General features: G+C 50.5%; 1 protein-coding gene across 2 annotated transcripts; it reads right to left on the bottom strand.

Moving 5' to 3' along the window:
• Positions 1–234: 234 nt before the first annotated feature.
• Positions 235–10,468, bottom strand: TBL2 (transducin beta like 2). Of its 2 annotated transcripts, XM_012449045.3 has the most exons (7): positions 10,342–10,468; positions 6,969–7,099; positions 6,525–6,709; positions 5,910–6,061; positions 5,435–5,561; positions 4,400–4,552; positions 235–4,186 (listed from the first exon to the last, which is right to left on the bottom strand). In XM_012449045.3, the coding sequence occupies exons 1-7, from the start codon at positions 10,466–10,468 to the stop codon at positions 3,721–3,723; spliced, it is 1,341 nt and encodes a 446-aa protein (XP_012304468.2). In that variant the 3' UTR covers positions 235–3,720. The 2 variants fall into 2 exon arrangements, with proteins under 2 accessions (XP_012304468.2, XP_064231737.1); XM_064375667.1 differs by lacking the exons at positions 6,969–7,099; positions 10,342–10,468 and having other exon boundaries at positions 6,548–6,634.
• Positions 10,469–17,790: the final 7,322 nt, after the last annotated feature.

The raw sequence follows: 17,790 nt of genomic DNA, 5'->3' as shown, positions 1-17,790 counted from the left end.
CCAGCCTGGGCAACATAGTGAGACCCCATCTCTACAAAAAACAGACAGGTGTAATGGCATGTGCCCGTGATCCTGGCTACTCGGGAGGCTGAGGTGAGAGGATCACTTGAGCCCAGGAGGTCAAGGCTGCAATGAGTCATGATGGGACCGCTGCACTCCAGTCTGGATGACGATGACGGAGTGAGACCCCATCTCTAAAACAAATAAAACAACAAAATAGGCTATACACCACCATTTAAAATATTTCCCCAACTTTTTATTTTGAAAAATTTCACACCCACAGATGTTGAAATCTTAAGATATGAATACTGCCTTCACATGCAGGATTTTTGACTAAAAAAAAAAAAAACTTGGTGGCCTCTGGTCTATGTTAATATCCAGACACCTTCTCTGTGGTTACCAGAGAAGCTTCAGTGAGGGCACTTTCTGTCCTCAGAAAGTCTGCGGAGTGACTTTTTGGTAGTGTTTTCTCTATCTCATTGGAAACACAACACGGTAAGGTGGGCAGGACAGGATTCATTCTCATCTTACAAATGAGGAAACAAGCTCAGAGAGGTCAAGGATCTACCTGCTCTCAAGTCAACAGATGACCTGGCTGAAACTGCAACTGAAGACTTCTGACTTCAGTAACTTAACATTCTACCACCACTTCCCGTCCTAGATATACAACGGGAGTAATGCCAGAGCTCCTTTTAAAAACAGGTGTGCTGCCGGGCGCGGTGGCTCACGCCTGTAATCCCAGCACTTTGGGAGGCCAAGGCGGGTGGATCACTTGAGGTCAGGAGTTCGAGATCTGCCTGGCCAACATGGTAAAACCCCGTCTCTTAAAAAAACAAACAAACAAAAAAAAAAAACAGATGTGCAAGGAAAGTGTTTCCGTCTCATCCTTCTGACAACTGCAAAGGAAATACTCTGCAGGCCTTGTGTGTTTAGTGGCAGAAGTCTGTCATTAGGAACATACAAAACCACAATGGAGACTGGGAGTGGGGAGATGCATGGAGAAGATCCTGGGAGGTCTGTGGCTTGCCCCTGGCTTAAGTTGAACATTTACTGAGTGCTTACACTGTCCCAGGTACTGTGCCTGGATCACAGAGCTGACAGTAAGGCAGTCCAGGAGTCTGCCCTGGTGGTGCTCTCATTTCAGTGGACTCATCAGAGCCAGAAGCTGCAATGAGAGACTGGTGGACTGCAACGGGCCCACTCACTGTTTTGTTTGGTCCAGGTAGTGTTTGTTTTATTTATTTAATTTTTTATTTAAGTTGCTCACTTCTAGCTTCTGTGAAGCAGACAACTTCTGCTGGATTCCTGAATAAGTAGCAGCCTCCCCACCACCACCTCGCAGGCAGGACATAAGCCCTCCAGCTCACTTCTGTCCCCACTTTCTCCTGCCTCACACCCAGGTGACTGTGGCCCCATTCACACATTTATGGTACCCAGCTGACGTCCATAGCATTTAGGCTAACACCCCTGCAGCAAACAAGTAGCCAAACAAGAGAATTTTAGAGAGCATTAATATTAAAAAAAGAAATTCAGCTAATGTGATGGATGTGATATGACTGATGGAAAGGGCTACTTCAGAATAAGTGGTCAGGGAGGGTATCTCTCTGCAGTGTAACTGCAACCAAGAACTGAATTCTGACAAGCATGATAAGTCTGCCAACTGAATAAAGTACTTCCAAGCAAAGGGGTTGGCCTAAGTACCAGTCCTACCTGAGGATGGAATAACTCTGCTTGCTGAAGGAACAGCAAGGTTGGGAGAGCAGTAAAAAGATCACAGAGTGGGGACGAAGGCAGGTTACACAGGACCTTGCAGGCTAAGAATTTGGGATTAAAAAAATGTTTTCAGTGGGACATGATGGCTCACGCCTGTAATCCCAGCACTTTGGGAGACCAAGGTGGGCAGATCTCTTGGGGTCAGGAGTTCAAGACCAATCTGGCCAACATGGTGAAACCCAATCTCTACTAAAAATACAAAAATTAGCCAGGCATGGTAGCATATGTCTGTAATCCCAGCTACACTGGAAGCTGAGGCAGGAGAATCACTTCAACCTTGGAGGTGGAGGTTACGATGAGCCGAGATTGCGCCACTGTACTCCAACCTGGGGAACAGAGACTGTCTCAAAAAAAAATTTTTTTTTCACTATTTTTGGTTTAAAAAAAAATTTGGATTTTATTTCAAGTGTGATGGGAAGCCTTGGGGGGTTTTAACTAGAGAATAATGTGATCTGATTTACATTTTCAAAAGATCACTCTGCTACATAGAAAAGTAATGAAGCAACAGAAGAAGCAGGAAGATCCATTAGGAAGCCATATTTTAGTGGCCCAGGAGGTGACAGTGGACAGGACCAGGAGGGTAACAGAAAAGACAGAGAGAAGCAGCAGCCTTGGGCTGTCACGCGGAGTGTAACCAAAAGAACGTTTTGGTGAACAGACAGAGGGGATAATGAATGGGGGTCATCAAGGATAATTCCAAGGTTGTGGCTTGTTCCAACACTGACAGGCTGGGGGCGATCCGGGCAGGTCACAGTTTTCATAAGAGATCAAGAGTTTGACCAGGGATGAATAAATTTTCCCTACACTCAAGTCTTCCTGGATACCTCATTTCCCCTACCTGCCACCTCCAAGCAGTCTTCAAATTCAAAAATTGTTTTAAACTTCTCAATATCGAATCTCTTATCAAATGTACCCCTTCAACTTCAATACCCATTGCCTCTGTCCTGCTCTGGTCCTCTCTCTTGCCTTGACATTTACAACAGTAGCTATAAATAAACTAACAGAAAGCACTTAATACATGAGTCTGTATATCTCTCTCCTACCAGCCATCTTTGATGGCAGAAACCATGTCTTATTCATATTTAATCCCCAGGACATATTTATTTGGGCACAGAGTAGGCACTTAAATATCTGATGAACTGAAAAGAGGTCTCCTGACAGGATATCATCTCCCAAAGAGATGAGCCCCAACCATACAAAATGTACGATCAAGTCCCAGGAAACTTTGCCTTCCCAAGGAATGTGTGCCTAATTTGGTTTCAAAGCACACTGGTTCCCATTTTTACCACTTTAATGACATTGGACGATAGTATTACTCTTTTCCACTTTTCTTCTAGACCTAGCGACTTTACACTCTCTAAGCCTCACATCATCTTTGCAAGCAGGTCACAGACAGGATTACTCTCCATCTTACAAACAGAACTAAGGCCCAGAATGAAATCCCTTAGTGTCTTTTTGATGGAGTTAGGAGCCTTGACTCAATGGAGATCAGTCTTCCCCGACCCCACAGCACAGTTCTGTGACAGGAAGCTATCCCAGTCTGCCATCCTTGCAAAACTGCTGCTTAGTACTCAGGTGTTCTCTAGGTTGTTCTGAAACATTTACAAACTTCTTTGGGTGTGAGGAAGTGCTGCTACAAAGCCAAAAATCATATTCTCTCTCTCTCTTCTCTACCACTGTCCTCCACACAGGGTGGGGATGGATTCCACCCACTGGGCCTGAGAGGAAGAAAGCACCTTGGTCACTAGTTGGGGAGGAGTCACAGCCAGCAAGAAAAGAGAGAGAGATCTAAGTAGGCAAGAGTAGTTTCAACAGGAAAAAGGCCACCAGGAGGAAAACCAGGAGACTCCTTCCAAAAGGCTTCCACCTGGGAAGAAAGGTGGCAGCAGTGCTGGGAGCAGGTGGCCAGATCCCTTTTGCTCAATCCTCTGCACCAGGCCCTCCCAGTCACTTCTTGAGGGCACCCAGGCTCTTCAGGGCCTCTTGGGCCTGGGTTAGCTGCTGCTGCAGCCTCTGGCGGGTGCTGTCATTGGAGGCCCGCTTCAGGAGGCCGTGCATCTCCTCCACCACGGCCCGGTAACCAGGAGTGTTGTGAAAGAGCCGCACCGCCCGGTCCCCACAGGAGGCCAGAAAGCGGCCAGTGATGTCAAAGGACAAGTCAGCGATACACTCGCCATGGACCCGCTCAAAGCACTCCTCCTTCTCACCCCGCCGGGTATTGTAGAGATGAATACTGCTGCCACTGGCCAAGGCCAAGACCTGGGCGTCAGGGGAGAGGGCCAGGCGGCACAGTGCGGCGCCCGCCGCCTCTTCAAAGCGGCCTGTCCTCAGTAAGTAGGGGTCCTGCTGCTTCTTGTATTCCACATCTGTATCCCACAGTTTCCATGTACCATCCTTGGAGACAGAGGCCATCCTGCGGCATGGAAAATCACAGCTCAAGCCCCAACACACCCTGGCAGGGTGAGCACTGGCTCAACTTGAGCAGCTCCAGCTAGGAAGCTAAGTCTGCTTCCTGCTGAGGGCCAGGCACCCCATCCACTTCAGAGCCACAGCACAGACAAGTAGAAGGACCCTGGTTGTCAGGGGCCAAGAGCCACAGGTCAGACTTCAGAGCGGACTTACTCACCTCCGCGAGTCGTTGGAGAAGGCAAACGAGTGCACAGCCGCGGAGTGGCCCTTTAGTTCAAAGGCTCGCACCACTTCCTGGAACTCCCCCTTCTTTCCAAAGCAGACTTCCCAAACCTTCACATCCGGAGTGAAGCCACACGAGGCTACAAATCTGCCAAACAACCCAGAAGCCTCTAGAACTTCATTTTGGGAGCATCTTGTTCCTGTAAACCCCTAAATCTCTTTCCTGAGAAAGTTGATATCTCATATCTGCATAATATAAACGTTTAAAAAGTTATTTTATGTATGTGACCTCAGTTTATCCTCTAGCCTTATTCTAAGATATGTAATACCCCACCCTAACCTTTTAAAAACTATAGATGGCTTGGCGCAGTGGCTCACACCTGTAATTCTAGCACGTTGGGAGGCTGAAGCAAGAGGATCACTTGAAGCCAGGAGTTCGGGACCAGCCTGGGCAACACAGTGAGACCCCATCTCGACAAAAAATACATTAGCCAGGTGTGGTAGTGTGTGCCTGTGGTCCCAGCTACTTGGGAGGCTGAGGTGGGAGGATGGCCTGAGCCCAAGAGGTCAAGGCTACAGTGAGCTGTAATTGCACCACTGCATTCCTGCCTGGGCGAGGGTAAAACCCTGTCTCAACAAACAAACAAACAAAAAACAAAAATTAGCTGAGTACAGTGGCATGTGCCTGCCGTCCTAGCTACTCAAGAGGCTGAGGTGGGAGGACTGCTACAACCCAGGAGTTTGAAGCTGCAGGGAGCTATGATTGTACCACTGTCCTCTAGCCTGGGTGACACAGTGAGACTATCTAAAAAACAAAAACACTAAAGATGAAGAAATAGCAACTAAGGACTTGGGGTGGCCTGCATGAAATCCCTCACTACTGCAAGAGGGAGAGCTGAGACTTGAAACTCGGGCTCCTGACCCCACCCAGTGTTCTCTTCCCACATGATGAAGCTGGCTCTCTGTTCTGTGCCTGCGCCCCAGGCCCAGCTTCTCGTGGTCCCAGATGCCAACGCCCCTCCTTGCCCACCTGCCACAGGGGGATACAGCAGCATGTGTGTTGTTCATCTGGTTGGTGTTGATGGTAGATAGCACCTGACCCTTCAGGCTCCAGATGAGGACAATGGTGTCACTGGAGGCAGTCATGATGAACTTCCCTGAGAGGGAGGGGAGTGATGTGGGCCACGGGCAGTCACCCGACCAGCTGTCATTCTCCAAAGACACTTACGAGGCCTCTGCTTCTGAAGTATATGTGTCCCCTCCTAGGCCAACGGTCACCACAGATGAAGACTCTGCTAAAGACTGTGGCCCTTCCCTGCCTTCCCTAGGGACCTGGTGTGACCCAGGGACTCCAGGGGAGCACAGAGCAAGGTTTTTCAGAGCCAGGGCCCTTTTGTCCTGCCGAGGTTGAGCAGAACTCTCAGGAAGCATTAACTCATCGAGGAAACAGAACTGGATCTTTCCTTCATGCTGTGGGCAGGTGCCGCCCTCCGAATGCCTCTTACCTGTGTCAGCAATGCCAATGTCGATGACAGGTGCCTTGTGCTTTTTAGGGAAGTCCTCTGGGGTGGCTGTAAAGGTGTATCCCCCATCCTCCCTCTTGGTCATCTTGAAGACACGGAGGGTGTCCCCGTTGGCCAGCCAGACAATGAAGGCTCTAGAGACAGGTAGCAGACAAGTCACTCTCTCACTGGACAAAGAGGCTCTGTGTTCCAGGTCCTATGCTGGATTCTGGGGGAAGTCAATATCTCCCCTCATGCCCCACAGTCTAGCCTTACAACTTAAACCCTCAGTTCAAAATCTCATAAAACTACTCAAAGGGTAAGATTCCCATAGCTTTGACTCCTGCAGTTTCTCTCTAGGGTTTAGAAACCAAGGCTCATCTGGAAGCCAGGCCACGGTATTTCCGGGTAGGAAGAGACCTCCCCATTTCCTTGCTGTGTAGCAATACAGACCTCCAGGAGCCCCAGGTAGCACTCCAACTATGTGGATGCTCTTTCTGGTACCCCAGCAGAGCCCCTGGATCTGGGTTCCTCCTCGCTACCTCAAAGCAGATATGGGAGGGTCAAAGACTGGGGCTGGGCCTCTGCAGGCAAACCTGAGGCTCCGTCCTGTCCCACCTGCAGTCAGGGCTGAAGCGCACCAAGGTGGCGTGGTCCAGCTCCACATTGGCTCTCATGCTGCGGTGCTCCCGCTGTAGGAAGTCCTTGGTGCTCCAGATGCGGATGGTGCGATCATCTGCACAGGTGGCCAGGTATTTGCCATTGCTGCTAAAGTCCATGCAAGATATGTTCCCGCTGTGGCTCTGGGGGAAGGGTGGCAGGAAGTGTGAATGGGAGCTCCTTGGGGAGATGGTACCCCAAACCTGGAGCCGAGACTCTGGGGCCCTTTTGCCTGGATGAACAGTAAGCTGAGGTGGGGCTGCGAGGAGAGGGGACAAAATTGGGCATCCCCGCCGATTCTGATCAGAGGCAGAGGGTTCTGTAACATGCATGGAATACAACAGAGGAAAAGTCTGTGGGGCTGAGTCTCAAGACGCATGCTGTGCCGGATACCGCACGTACCTTCAGTGCTGCAGCCAGGAGGCGGTGGGTGAAGTTGTGTTGTTGAGGCTTCTCCTTGCGAATCCGCTGTTGCTGTTTCTGCTTCTTGGATCCTGAGGATTTGTCGGATGGAAATCCATTTGCTTTTTGGCCTATAGGGAAGGGCCATGTCGTTCATACAGTCACTCACTGAGAAGAACTTACTGCCCACCTGTGATTAGCCAAGCATTGAGGAGAACAGCAGATGAACCAGATATGGCCCTTGTCTTCGGAGAAGAGTGAGTGTGATATGGGCAAAAACAGAGGCTTTGGCTGGCCAGGTACGGTGGCTCATGCCTGTAATCCCAACACTTTGGGAAGCTGAGGCAGGAGGATCACGGAGCCCAGGAGTTTGAGGCTGCAGTGAGGTATGATCACAACACTACTGCACTCCAGCCTGAATGACAGAGCGAGACCCAGTCTCAAAAACAAACAAACAAACGAACAAACAAACAGAAAACAGAAACGAAACAGAGGCTTTGGTATCAGACCTGGGTTTGGATTCTGTCTCCTCTACCACTGACTGATTTTGAGGAGGCTGTTTACAGTAAGTCCACAGAGCACCTCCATGTGAAATGGAAAAGGCGCACTCTCTGAGTGGGGTGGTGCTGCTGAGTGCGTACACAGCATGGCCAGTGGAGTGTGGATCCTTGGCCAGATATCCCTACATAGGGAGTAATGTGCACAATTGATCTGGTGGCCCTGCTTTGGGTAAGTCAGTGAATTGCTCTGGACTTTTTTTTCCCCCATTTCTTTATTTCTGTCCTTTTTTTGGTGGGGGGAGACAGAGTCTTCTACGTCGCCCAGGCTGGAGTGCCATGGGGTCATCTCCACTCACTGCAACCTCTGCCTCCTGGGTTCAATTCTTGTGCCTCAGCCTCTCAAGTAGCTGGGACTACAGGTGTGTACCACCATGCCTGGCTAAATTTTTTTTTTTTGTTTGAGAAGGGAGTCTTGCCCTGTCACCCAGGCTGGAGTGCAATGGCATGATGTTGGCTCACTGCAACCTCCCCTTCTCAGTTCAAACGATTCTCCTGCCTCAGCCTCCTGAGTAGCTGAGATTACAGGCATGTACCACCATGCTTGGCTAATTTTTTGTATTTTTAGTAGAGATGGGGTTTCACCATGTTGGTCAGGCTGATCTGGAACTCCTGACCTTGTGATCCACCCATCTCAGCCTCCCAAAGTGCTGGGATTACAGGCATGAGCCTGGCCTTTTTTTGTTTTTTTTCAGTAGAGATGTGGTTTCACCATGTTGGCCAGGCTGGTCTCCAACTCCTGACTTAAAGGGATCCACCCACCTTGACCTCTCCAAGTGCTGGGATTATAGGTATGAGCCACCGTACCTGGCCCGACCTTGTTTTTCTTAAAAAGAGGTTGAGAACAGGGCATGGTGGCTCATGCCTGTGATCCCAGCACTTTGGGAGGCTGAGGAGGGAGGACTGCTTAAGCTCTGGAGTTCAAGACCAGCCTGGGTAATATAGTGAGACCCTGTCTCTACAGAAAACTTTTTTAAATTAGCTGGGCATGGAGGTATGGGCTTGTGGTCCCAGCTATTCGGGGGGCCGAGGAGGGAAAATTAATTGAGCCCAGGAGTTCGACTGCAGTGAGCTGTGATAGCGCCACTGCACTCCAGCCTGGGTGACAGAGCCAGATTCTGTCTCAAAAAAATAAAAATAAAAATAAGGGAGATTGAGCTGGATGAAATATCTACAAAGTGAAAAGCAAATGTACCAAACACAACCATTAAAGGCTCTACGGAGACCCGGTGCATTGGGTCACGCCTGTAATCCCAGGAATTTGGGAGGCTGAGGCAGGCGGATCATCTTGAGATCAGGAGTTTGAGACCAGCCTGGCCAGCATAGGGAAACTCTGTCTCTATTAAAAATACAAAGATTAGCTGGGCCTGGTGGCAGGTACCTGTAATCCCAGCTACTTGGGAGGCTGAGGCAGGAGAATTGCTTGAATTCTCCACCAGGAGGTAGAGGCTGCAGTGAGCTGAGATCACGCCACTATACTCCAGTACCTGAATCAGGAACTCAGGGATGAGAAGTCAACATGTGTTGAGCCCTGTGCTGGGGAGTGGAGCCAGCACTTTTGCATAAGATACTTAATGGAGTCACAAAGCTGCCATATGTTAAGTGACTGCAGATGCTCCCCAATTCCAACAGGAAAAAAGCTCATGAGCCCTGCACACAAACAGAGCCGTATAAACAGAGACACAAATAGAACCACACAGAGCCACACAAACAGAACCAAACAGAACCACACAGAGCCACACAAACAGAGCCACAATCTGTCTTCTGCTTCCTTCTCTCCAAGCTTATCTAACAAGTCCTCTCCTTACACTTAAGTCATACCAAATGCTGTTTGGGGACTCCTTGCCTTCCTGGGTATTGCCATTGGCAGGAATGTCTTTTTTCCTTGGCTGCCTGGCAAATTCTTCTTCTAGAACCATCCTTTGAGACCCTACACCACCTTATGTGTCCCTTCTCAGTAATGATTTCCCTAACAACCACCTCCCCCATCAAAGAGCAGGGCTGACCACTCTCCTCTCTAGTGTTTCCCGTTTCTAGTACTAATCTCTTCTATGAAACTTTTTTCAGAGACAGGCTCTCGCTCTGTCACCCAGGCTGGAGTGCAGTAGCACGATCGATCACAGCTCACTCCAGCCTTGAACTCCTGGACTCACACCCTCCTCCTGCCTCGGCCTCCTGTGTAGCTGGGATCACACCCTGATAATTTCTCGTAGAGATGGGGTCTTGCTATGTTGCCCAGGCTGGTCTCAAGCTCCTGGGCTCAAGCGATCTCCAAGCCTCGGCCTCCCAAAGTGCCGGGATTACAGGCACGAGCCACCGCGCCTTGCTTCAATGAAACTTATTTCACTGTGTTTTTCGCTCATATGTTTAGGTGGTCATAATCCAGATGTACTTCTCCTTTACTGGACTCCTTACAGAAAAAGACCCCAAAGCCTATCACAGGGTCCCAGATGCCCAGCAAAAGCTGCTGCACATCGCAAAACTGGTGCTTTTTCTGAGATCGCGGCCACAGAGGAGGTTGAAGAGTTTACGGTGCTCTCCTGGCCACCCCGGGGACGGCCTGGCCTCGGCCACCAAGAAAGCCGAAGCGCGGAGCCCAGGTTCGAGCCAGTTTCGCCCCAGGGGGTGCACCCAGCCCGGCCCGGCGTGGCGAGCCCCCGTCCCTGGAAGCGAAGCTCACTTCACCAGAGGAGAAACTGAAGCCCAGGGAGTCGCCGGGCCCCACAAGCCGCTGGCCCAAGCCGCGGGTCGGACCACGAGGAGGCCAGGAGCCGGAACCCCACGGGCCGCCCCCAACCGCCCCCGGCCCCACTTACAGGCGGGCCGGCCGCTCCTCTCCTCCGCGCGCAGCCACCCCCGCGCTACCGCCGCAGTCGCTATCAGGGCCAGCAGCCCAAGCAACAGCGACAATCCCAGGAGTTCCGGCATCTGCGAGAACTCCATGTTGGCGGAGTCGCTGCCACCTCAGCCAGTGACTACGCGGGCGTCCGCACGGCTCGGCGGGGCCGCGTACGCACGTGAGGGCGGGGCCTGGCCGTCGGGACGCCTCGAGCGGCGGCGCCTGGCAGTTAGAGCGCAGGGAAGCGGAGCCCGGTTGCTACAGCGCCTTGAAGGCGGGGCCAGGCCGTTAGAGCCTCTCAAGGGGCGGGACCCGGCTGTGAGAGAGCCTCGAGGGGCGGGGCCTGGCTGTGAAAGTGCCTCCAGGGGCGATGCCTGGCTGTGAGAGCTCCTTGAGGGGCGGGGCTTGGTGTTAGAGCGCCTCGAGGGGCGGAGCCTGGGTTAGAGCGTCTCGAGGGGCGGGGCCGGGTTGTTAGAACGTTTCCAGGGGCGGGGCCTAGAGTTAAAGCCTCTCGAGGGGCGGGACCTGGTTGTTGGAGCGCCTGGAGGGACAGAGCCTGGGTTAGAGCGTCTCGAGGGGTGGGGCCTGGAGTTAGAACGTTTCCAGGGGCGGGGCCTAGAGTTAAAGCCTCTCGAGGGGCGGAGCCGGGTTATTAGAGCACCTCGAGGGGCGGAGCTGGGTAGTTAGAGAGTCTCGAGGGGCAGTACCCAAAGATAGAGCGTCTCGAAGGGCGGGGCTGGGTTGTTAGAGCGTCTTGAAAGGCAGAACCCGGCGGTAGAGCGCCTCGAGGGGCAGGTGGCTTGGCGGCTGGGATTGCGTCGCGGTGGAGGGAGGAGGAAGGTGGGATTCGCAACCCCTGTTCATTCCTCCTCTTGAAGAGCTCACAGATAATCGTTTATCAAAGGCATTATTCCAGCGATCACCACACTGGATCCTTTCAAGGAAGAGGGGCAGGGATTATTATTCCCATTTAACGGTTAGGAAACATCAGCGGAAATTCAGATGGGCTTTTACTTTTTACTGCTGGTGGAGAAGGGGAAGAGTAGGCCGGGCGCGGGGTGTGGAACAGCCCCCGCAAAGACCTGAGCAGCTGGAATGTCGAAAATGGCTTAAAAGGTCTGCGGAAAGTTGAGCTCTGGCTCCATCCAACAAGCTGCTCATTACAGGGCGGGGTGGGGCAAAAGCTGTGTCTGAGAATTCAGACCTTTGGATGGACCTTTGTGTGAAAAGACCAAAGACAGAAAACCAGCAGTGGCTCTAAGGACACGAGAGGGAGGTGATGAGGGCCTGGATTTGGGGATGGCCTGGCAAGTGGAAAATTGAAAGAATTTTTAATAAATAGCTTCTTCTATTTATTTATTTATTATTTACTTTTGAGACGGAGTATCACTCTATTGCCCAGGCTGGAGTGCAGTGGCGCGTCCTGGCTCACTGCAACCTCCGCCTCTCGGGTACAAGTGATTTTCCTGCTTCAGCCTCCTAAGTAGCTGGGATTACAAACGTGCGCCACTACACCCAGCTAGTTTTTGTATTTTTTATAGAGACGGAGTTTCGCCATGTTTAGTCCAGGAGCTTCACACCAGCCTGCGCAACATAGTGAAACCCTGTCTAATAATAATACAAAAAGGCTGGGTATGGTGTAATCCCAGCACTTTGGGAAGCCAAGGTAGGCGGATCACCTGAGGCCAGGAGATCCGAGATTAGCCTGGCCAACATAGTGAAACCCCATCTGTACTGAAAATACAAAAATTAGCCGGGCATGTTGGTCCATGCCATGCCCGGTGGCGACAGAGTGAGATTCCATCTCAAAAAAAAAAAAAAAAAAAAAAATACAAAAAATTAGCCAGACATGGTGACACATACCTCTAGTCTCAGCTACCTGGCAGGATGAGGTGGCCGAATCACCTGAATCTAAGGCTGCAGTGAGCTGTGATCGTGCCATCGCACTCCAGCCTAAGCAACAAAGTGAGACCCTGTCTCAAAAAAAAAGGCTGGGCGCAGTGGCTCACATCTGTAATCCCAGCACTTTGGGAGGCCGAGGCAGGCAGATCATGAGGTCAGGAGATCGAGACCATCCTGGCCAACATAGTGAAACCCCATCTCTACCTAAATACAAAAAAATTGGCTAGGAGTGGTGGCATGTGCCTGTAGTCCCAGCTACTCAGGATGTTGAGGGAGGAGAATCGCTTCAACCTGGGAGGCAGAGATTGCAGTGAGCTGAGATCGAGCCACTGCACTCCACCCTGGTGACACAGCAAGACTCCATCTAAAAAAAAAAAAAAAGAAAGATCCACTGGGGTTCGAAAAAGTGAACAAGAAGATCCCATGGACTCTTCCTCTCAGTTTCCCCCAATAGTAACATCTTGCATAACTACAGTGCAATATCAAAACCAGGAACTTGACATTGATGCTATCTACAGAACTTAATTCAGATTCCACCAACAAGGAGACAATCTGAAAGACTTATTGGTAGAATTTGGATTGAACAGGCATGCTCCACGGGTGTCCCATCCTGAAGCCCAGAGCGAGTTGAAGTACGAGGGTTGGAGATTCCAGTTGCAAATGTTTCCATCCCCACCCGGGAGGCTGCCTTCCTGACAGTCCAGGCCCTCCAGCAATTAGAAGGACCCTCTGAGAAGAGCAGCTGCTGCAGAGGCTGGATGACAGACAGACACACCCGCAATCTTGGGGGAGGAAACAGATACAGTCGGAGAGTAAATGGAGCTCAAAAAAAAGGCTCATTTCCTTCCCTTTTGTGCTTTGCGGGAAACTGGCATGGACTCAGCTGTGGGCAGTGGGGTAGGGAGGGGTGCAGGGGGTGTCTAGAGCATCCTGAGGCTTTCCCTCCCTATATTGCTACTTAGAATTGTGGGCCCAGCCATAAACCACTTTTTCTACCATCTAGAGGCAAAACTACACTTTAAAAATTTTTTATTTATTTATTTTGAGACAGTCTCACTGGGTCACCCATGGTGGAATGCAATGGTATGATCTCAGCTCACTGCAACTTCTACCTCCCAGGCTGAAGTGATCCTTTTGCCTCAATCAATCCTATTGTCTCAGCCTCCCAAGTAGCTGGGACTACAGGCATGTCGCACCACACCCAGCTAATTGTGTGTCTGTGTGTGTGTCTGTGTGTGTATTTTATAGAGACAAGGTTTACAAGGTTTCACCATGTTGCTCATGCTGGTCTCCAACTCTGAACTCAAGTACTCCTCCCGCCTCGACCTCCCAAAGTGCTGGGATTACAGGTGTGAGCCACGAAGCCTGGCCAAAGATGTACTTTATTTTTTCTTTCTGAGATGGAGTCTTGCTCTGTCACCCAGGCTGCAGTGCAGTGGCGCCATCTTGGCTTACTGCAACCTCTGCCACCTGCGTTCAAGCAATTCTCCTGCCTCAACCTCCCTAGTAGCTGGGATTACAAGCACCTGCCACTGTGCCTGGATATTGTTTTTGTATTTTTAGTAGAGATGGGGTTTCACCATCTTGGTCAGGCTGCTCTTGAACTCCTGACTTCCTGATCCACCTGCCTCGGCCTCCCTAAGTGCTGGGATTACAGGTGTGAACCATCATGCCCAGCCAAAGATGCACTTTTAAGAGGAATTTCATTTACCAAGCATTTTGCATGTGACATTTATTGATCCAGGAGCATTTTTTTTTTTGAGACAGTTTCACTCTTGTTGCCCAGGCTGGAGTGCAATGACACGATCTCGGCTCACTGCAACCTCTGCCTCCTGGGTTCAAGTGATTCTCCTCCCTCCGGCCCCTGAGTAGCTGTGACTACAGGCATGCACCACCATGCCTGGCTAATATTGTATTTTTAGTAGAGACAGGGTTTTTCCATGTTGGTCAGGCTGGTCTTGAACTCCTGACTTTAGATGATCTGCAGGCCTTGGCCTCCCAAAGTGCTGGGATGAGGAGATTGATGCTCTAGGAAGTTAAGTGACTTTCCCAAGGTCACACAGGTGGAGAGTGAGCCTGGGGACAAATACACATCCTGTCTGGCCGCAATCTGTGGATGTGAGGCAAGAGGAAGGGACAGTAGCCTCTCTGTACAGCTCAGTTGAGGCTACCAAGTTCTTTCACATCCTTGAATTCAATTGGCCTTTAAGACAGGTCATGTTATAACTTTAATTTTTTTTTTTTTTAGACAGAGTTTCCCTCTGTTGCCCGGGATGGAGTGCAGTGGTGTCATCTCGACTTGCTGCAACCTCCACCTCCCGGGTTCAAGCAATTCTCCTGCCTCAGCCTCCCAAGTAGCTTGGACTACAGGCATGTGCCACCATGCCCAGCTAATTTTTTGTATTTTTAGTAGAAACGGGGTTTCACCATGTTAGTCAGGATGGTCTTGATCTCCTGACCTTGTGATCTGCCTGCCTCGGCCTCCCAAAGTGCTGACATTACAGGCGTGAGCCACTGTACCCGACTTACAACTTTTATTTTTAACCAGATGGAGAGAAACACTAGGCTCACAAAATAATTTGCCCAAGGTCAATAAGGAAGCAAGGGAAATAACCCAGAGTCGAAGCCAGGATCCATACTCAGGCAGGGCACTGTGGCTCATGCTGATAATCCCAGCGCTTTGGGAGGCCAAGGCAGGAGAATCACTTGAGACCAGGAATTTGAGACCAGCCTGGGCAACATAGTGAGACCCCATGTCTACAAAATAATAATAAAAAAAAATTAGGTGTGGTGGTGCACACCTGTGGTCCCAGCTACTCAGGAGGCTGAGGTAGGAAGATTGCTTGAGCCTAGGAGTTTGAAGCTGCAGTGAGCCATGATTGTGCCACTGCACTCCAACCTGTGCCACAGAGTGAGACCCTGTATCAAAAAAAGAAAAAATATCCATGCTCCTCCCAGCAAGCAACTCTGGCTGTGCTGTGGCCTTGCTCTTACTCTTAGGTTTTATGTACCCCAGTTGGAAGGTAAGATGGATATATGGAAGGACAACTGAGGACCCACAGAGGGACTCAGGAAAGCTGAGTGGATCAGGCAGCGGGAACTTGCCAGTGGATCCTGAGGGGCAGTGAGAGTTGGCTGTAGCTTCAGGGGTGGGCATTTAGACAGGTGAAGCAGAGAGCACGAGGGAGTGCTAGATGGGAAGCAAGAACCAGCCAAGGTACAGAGGTAGACGTAACTGATTCTGGCCAGATACGGTGTATCAAAAAAGTACCTGTAATCCCAGCACTTTGGGAGACCGAGCTGGGTGGATCATCTGAGGTCAGGGTTCAAGACCAGCCTGATCAATATGATGAAACCCCATCTCTACTAAAAATACAAAAATTAGCCAGGCGTGGTGGTGCACACCTATAGTCCCAGGTACTTGGGAGGCTCAGGCAGGAGAATCGTTTGAACCTAGGACGCAGAGGTTTCAATGAGCTGAGATCGCACCACTGCACTCCAGCCTGGGCAAGACTCCGTCTCAAAAAAAGTAGTAACTGATTCCTGGGCAGAACAGTGACTGACTAGGCCAGCCTGTGTGGGTGAGTGCTGCCTGAGGAAAGGAGACAGGAGGCCAGGCACAGCAGCTAATGCCTATAATTGCAGCCTTTGAGAGGCTGAGGCAGGAGGATCACTTGAGGCCAGGAGTTCGAGACCAGCCTGGGCAACTGTTGGAAACAGATGCTTGGTGCCAAAAAGAAAAATCAGCACTGAGACAAAGGATCTCTCAGCAAACAATTTTTACTTCCTGGACTGCAGGAATGGTACCCTCACTAGCCATCTTGCCATAGGAGTGCAATGAATAAAGGAAAAGCAGACATAGTTATCCCTTACGCATTTGGGGTTGTCCTTACTGCTGTTTCTGATCTCTGTTGGCTGGAGCCAGACCTCACAATCTAAACTAAAACCCGATTGGCTAACAAAACTTCTTTAAACAGATAAGGGGCATAGGTTGCGAGCTGGGACGTGCCTGTGAGCACGTCCAGCACAGATATCTTGGTTAAAGTACAAGGACGTAGAATATACTACGTGCCTGTAAGCATGGCATGTCTCACAGCTACATAGGATAGGGCTTAACAAAGAGTTATTAGCACACTTGTGATTTATTCTCTAACAGGAAATTTTGAAGAGGAACTTCTACTTCTCACTGCAACGTAGCAAGACTGCATTCCTATTAAAAAAAGAAATTAGCCAGGCGTGGTGGTGCACAGCTCTAGCCCCAGCTACTCAGGAGGCTAAAGCAGGAGGAAGATTGCTTGAGCCCAGGAGTTCAAGGCTGTGGTAAGCTGTGATCATGCCACTGCACTCCACCCAGGCAACAGAGGTGTCTCAAAAAGAAAAAAGAGAATTGAGAGTCTGAGGCAGGCGGGTCACCTAAGATCAGGAGTTTGAGACCAGCCTGGCCAACATGGTGAAACCCCATCTCTACTAAAAATATGAAAATTAGCCAGGCGAGGTGGTGCACATCTGTAATCCCAGCTACTCAGGAGGCTGAGGCAGGAGAATCGCTTGAACCCTGGAGGCAGAGGTTGCAGTGAGGTGACATCATGTCACTGCACTCCAGCCTGGGGGACAGGGGGAGACTCTTGTCTCAAAAAAAAAAAAAAAGAGAGAAAAAAGCAAACAGAAAAGAAAGGGAGACAGGAAACCCTAGGCTTGCCTCCCTCATGGGTTGATAACATCTTTTATTTTTATTTATTTATTTATTTTTTAGACTCGTGCTCTGTCGCCCAGGCTGGAGTGTAGCGGCCCGATCTCACCTCTGTAACCTCTGCCTCCCGGGTTCAAGCGATTCTCCTGCCTCAGCTCCCCGAGTAGCTGGGATTACAGGCACACACCACCATGCCCAGCTAATTTTTTTTTTTTTGTATCTTTAGTAGAGACGAGGTTTCACCATGTTGGCTAGGATGGTCTTGATCTCTTGTGATCCTCCCCCCTCAGCCTCCCACGGTGCTGGGATTACAGGCACAAGCCAGCAAGCCCGGCTGATCACACCTTTCAAGAGCAAAGCAAGATGGGTCCCAGGTACCGCTGGAGATTGAAGACTTTTGGGGATGTGAGGGGAGGGAGGCCATGAAAATGAGGCCAGAGGGATAGCAGGGTTCGATCACAAAGCACCTTGAACATCTGCTCTGAAGCCTGACCTTGTCAGAGCACAGGAGCTCCAACTTGCTTTGTCTGAAGTCCCCCCTACCTCTGGCCTCTCTACATTAGACAAAATGGTAACTTTCCACTTTGTTTAAGCAGTGGTTCTCCAAGTGGGGTCCCTGGACCAGCAGCACTAGGAATGCAAATTCTTTTTTTGAGACAGGGTCTTATCCTGTGGCCCAGGCTGGAATGCAGTGGTGCAATCACAGCTCACTGCAGCCTTGAACCCCTGGGCTTAAGTGATCTTCCTGCCTCGGCCTCCTGAGTAGCTGGGACTACAGGAATGCAAATTATTAAACTCCATCCCCAACCTGCTACTCGGTCAGAAATTCTGAAG

This window comes from Aotus nancymaae, unplaced genomic scaffold (genome assembly GCF_030222135.1).
Source record: "Aotus nancymaae isolate 86718 unplaced genomic scaffold, 86718_ANA_hifiasm-v0.15.2.pri h1tg000012l, whole genome shotgun sequence".
In the NCBI taxonomy this organism is placed as follows: domain Eukaryota; kingdom Metazoa; phylum Chordata; class Mammalia; order Primates; family Aotidae; genus Aotus; species Aotus nancymaae.
Note: the sequence above shows the minus strand (reverse complement) of the source record. Positions and strands in the feature narration are given on the sequence as shown.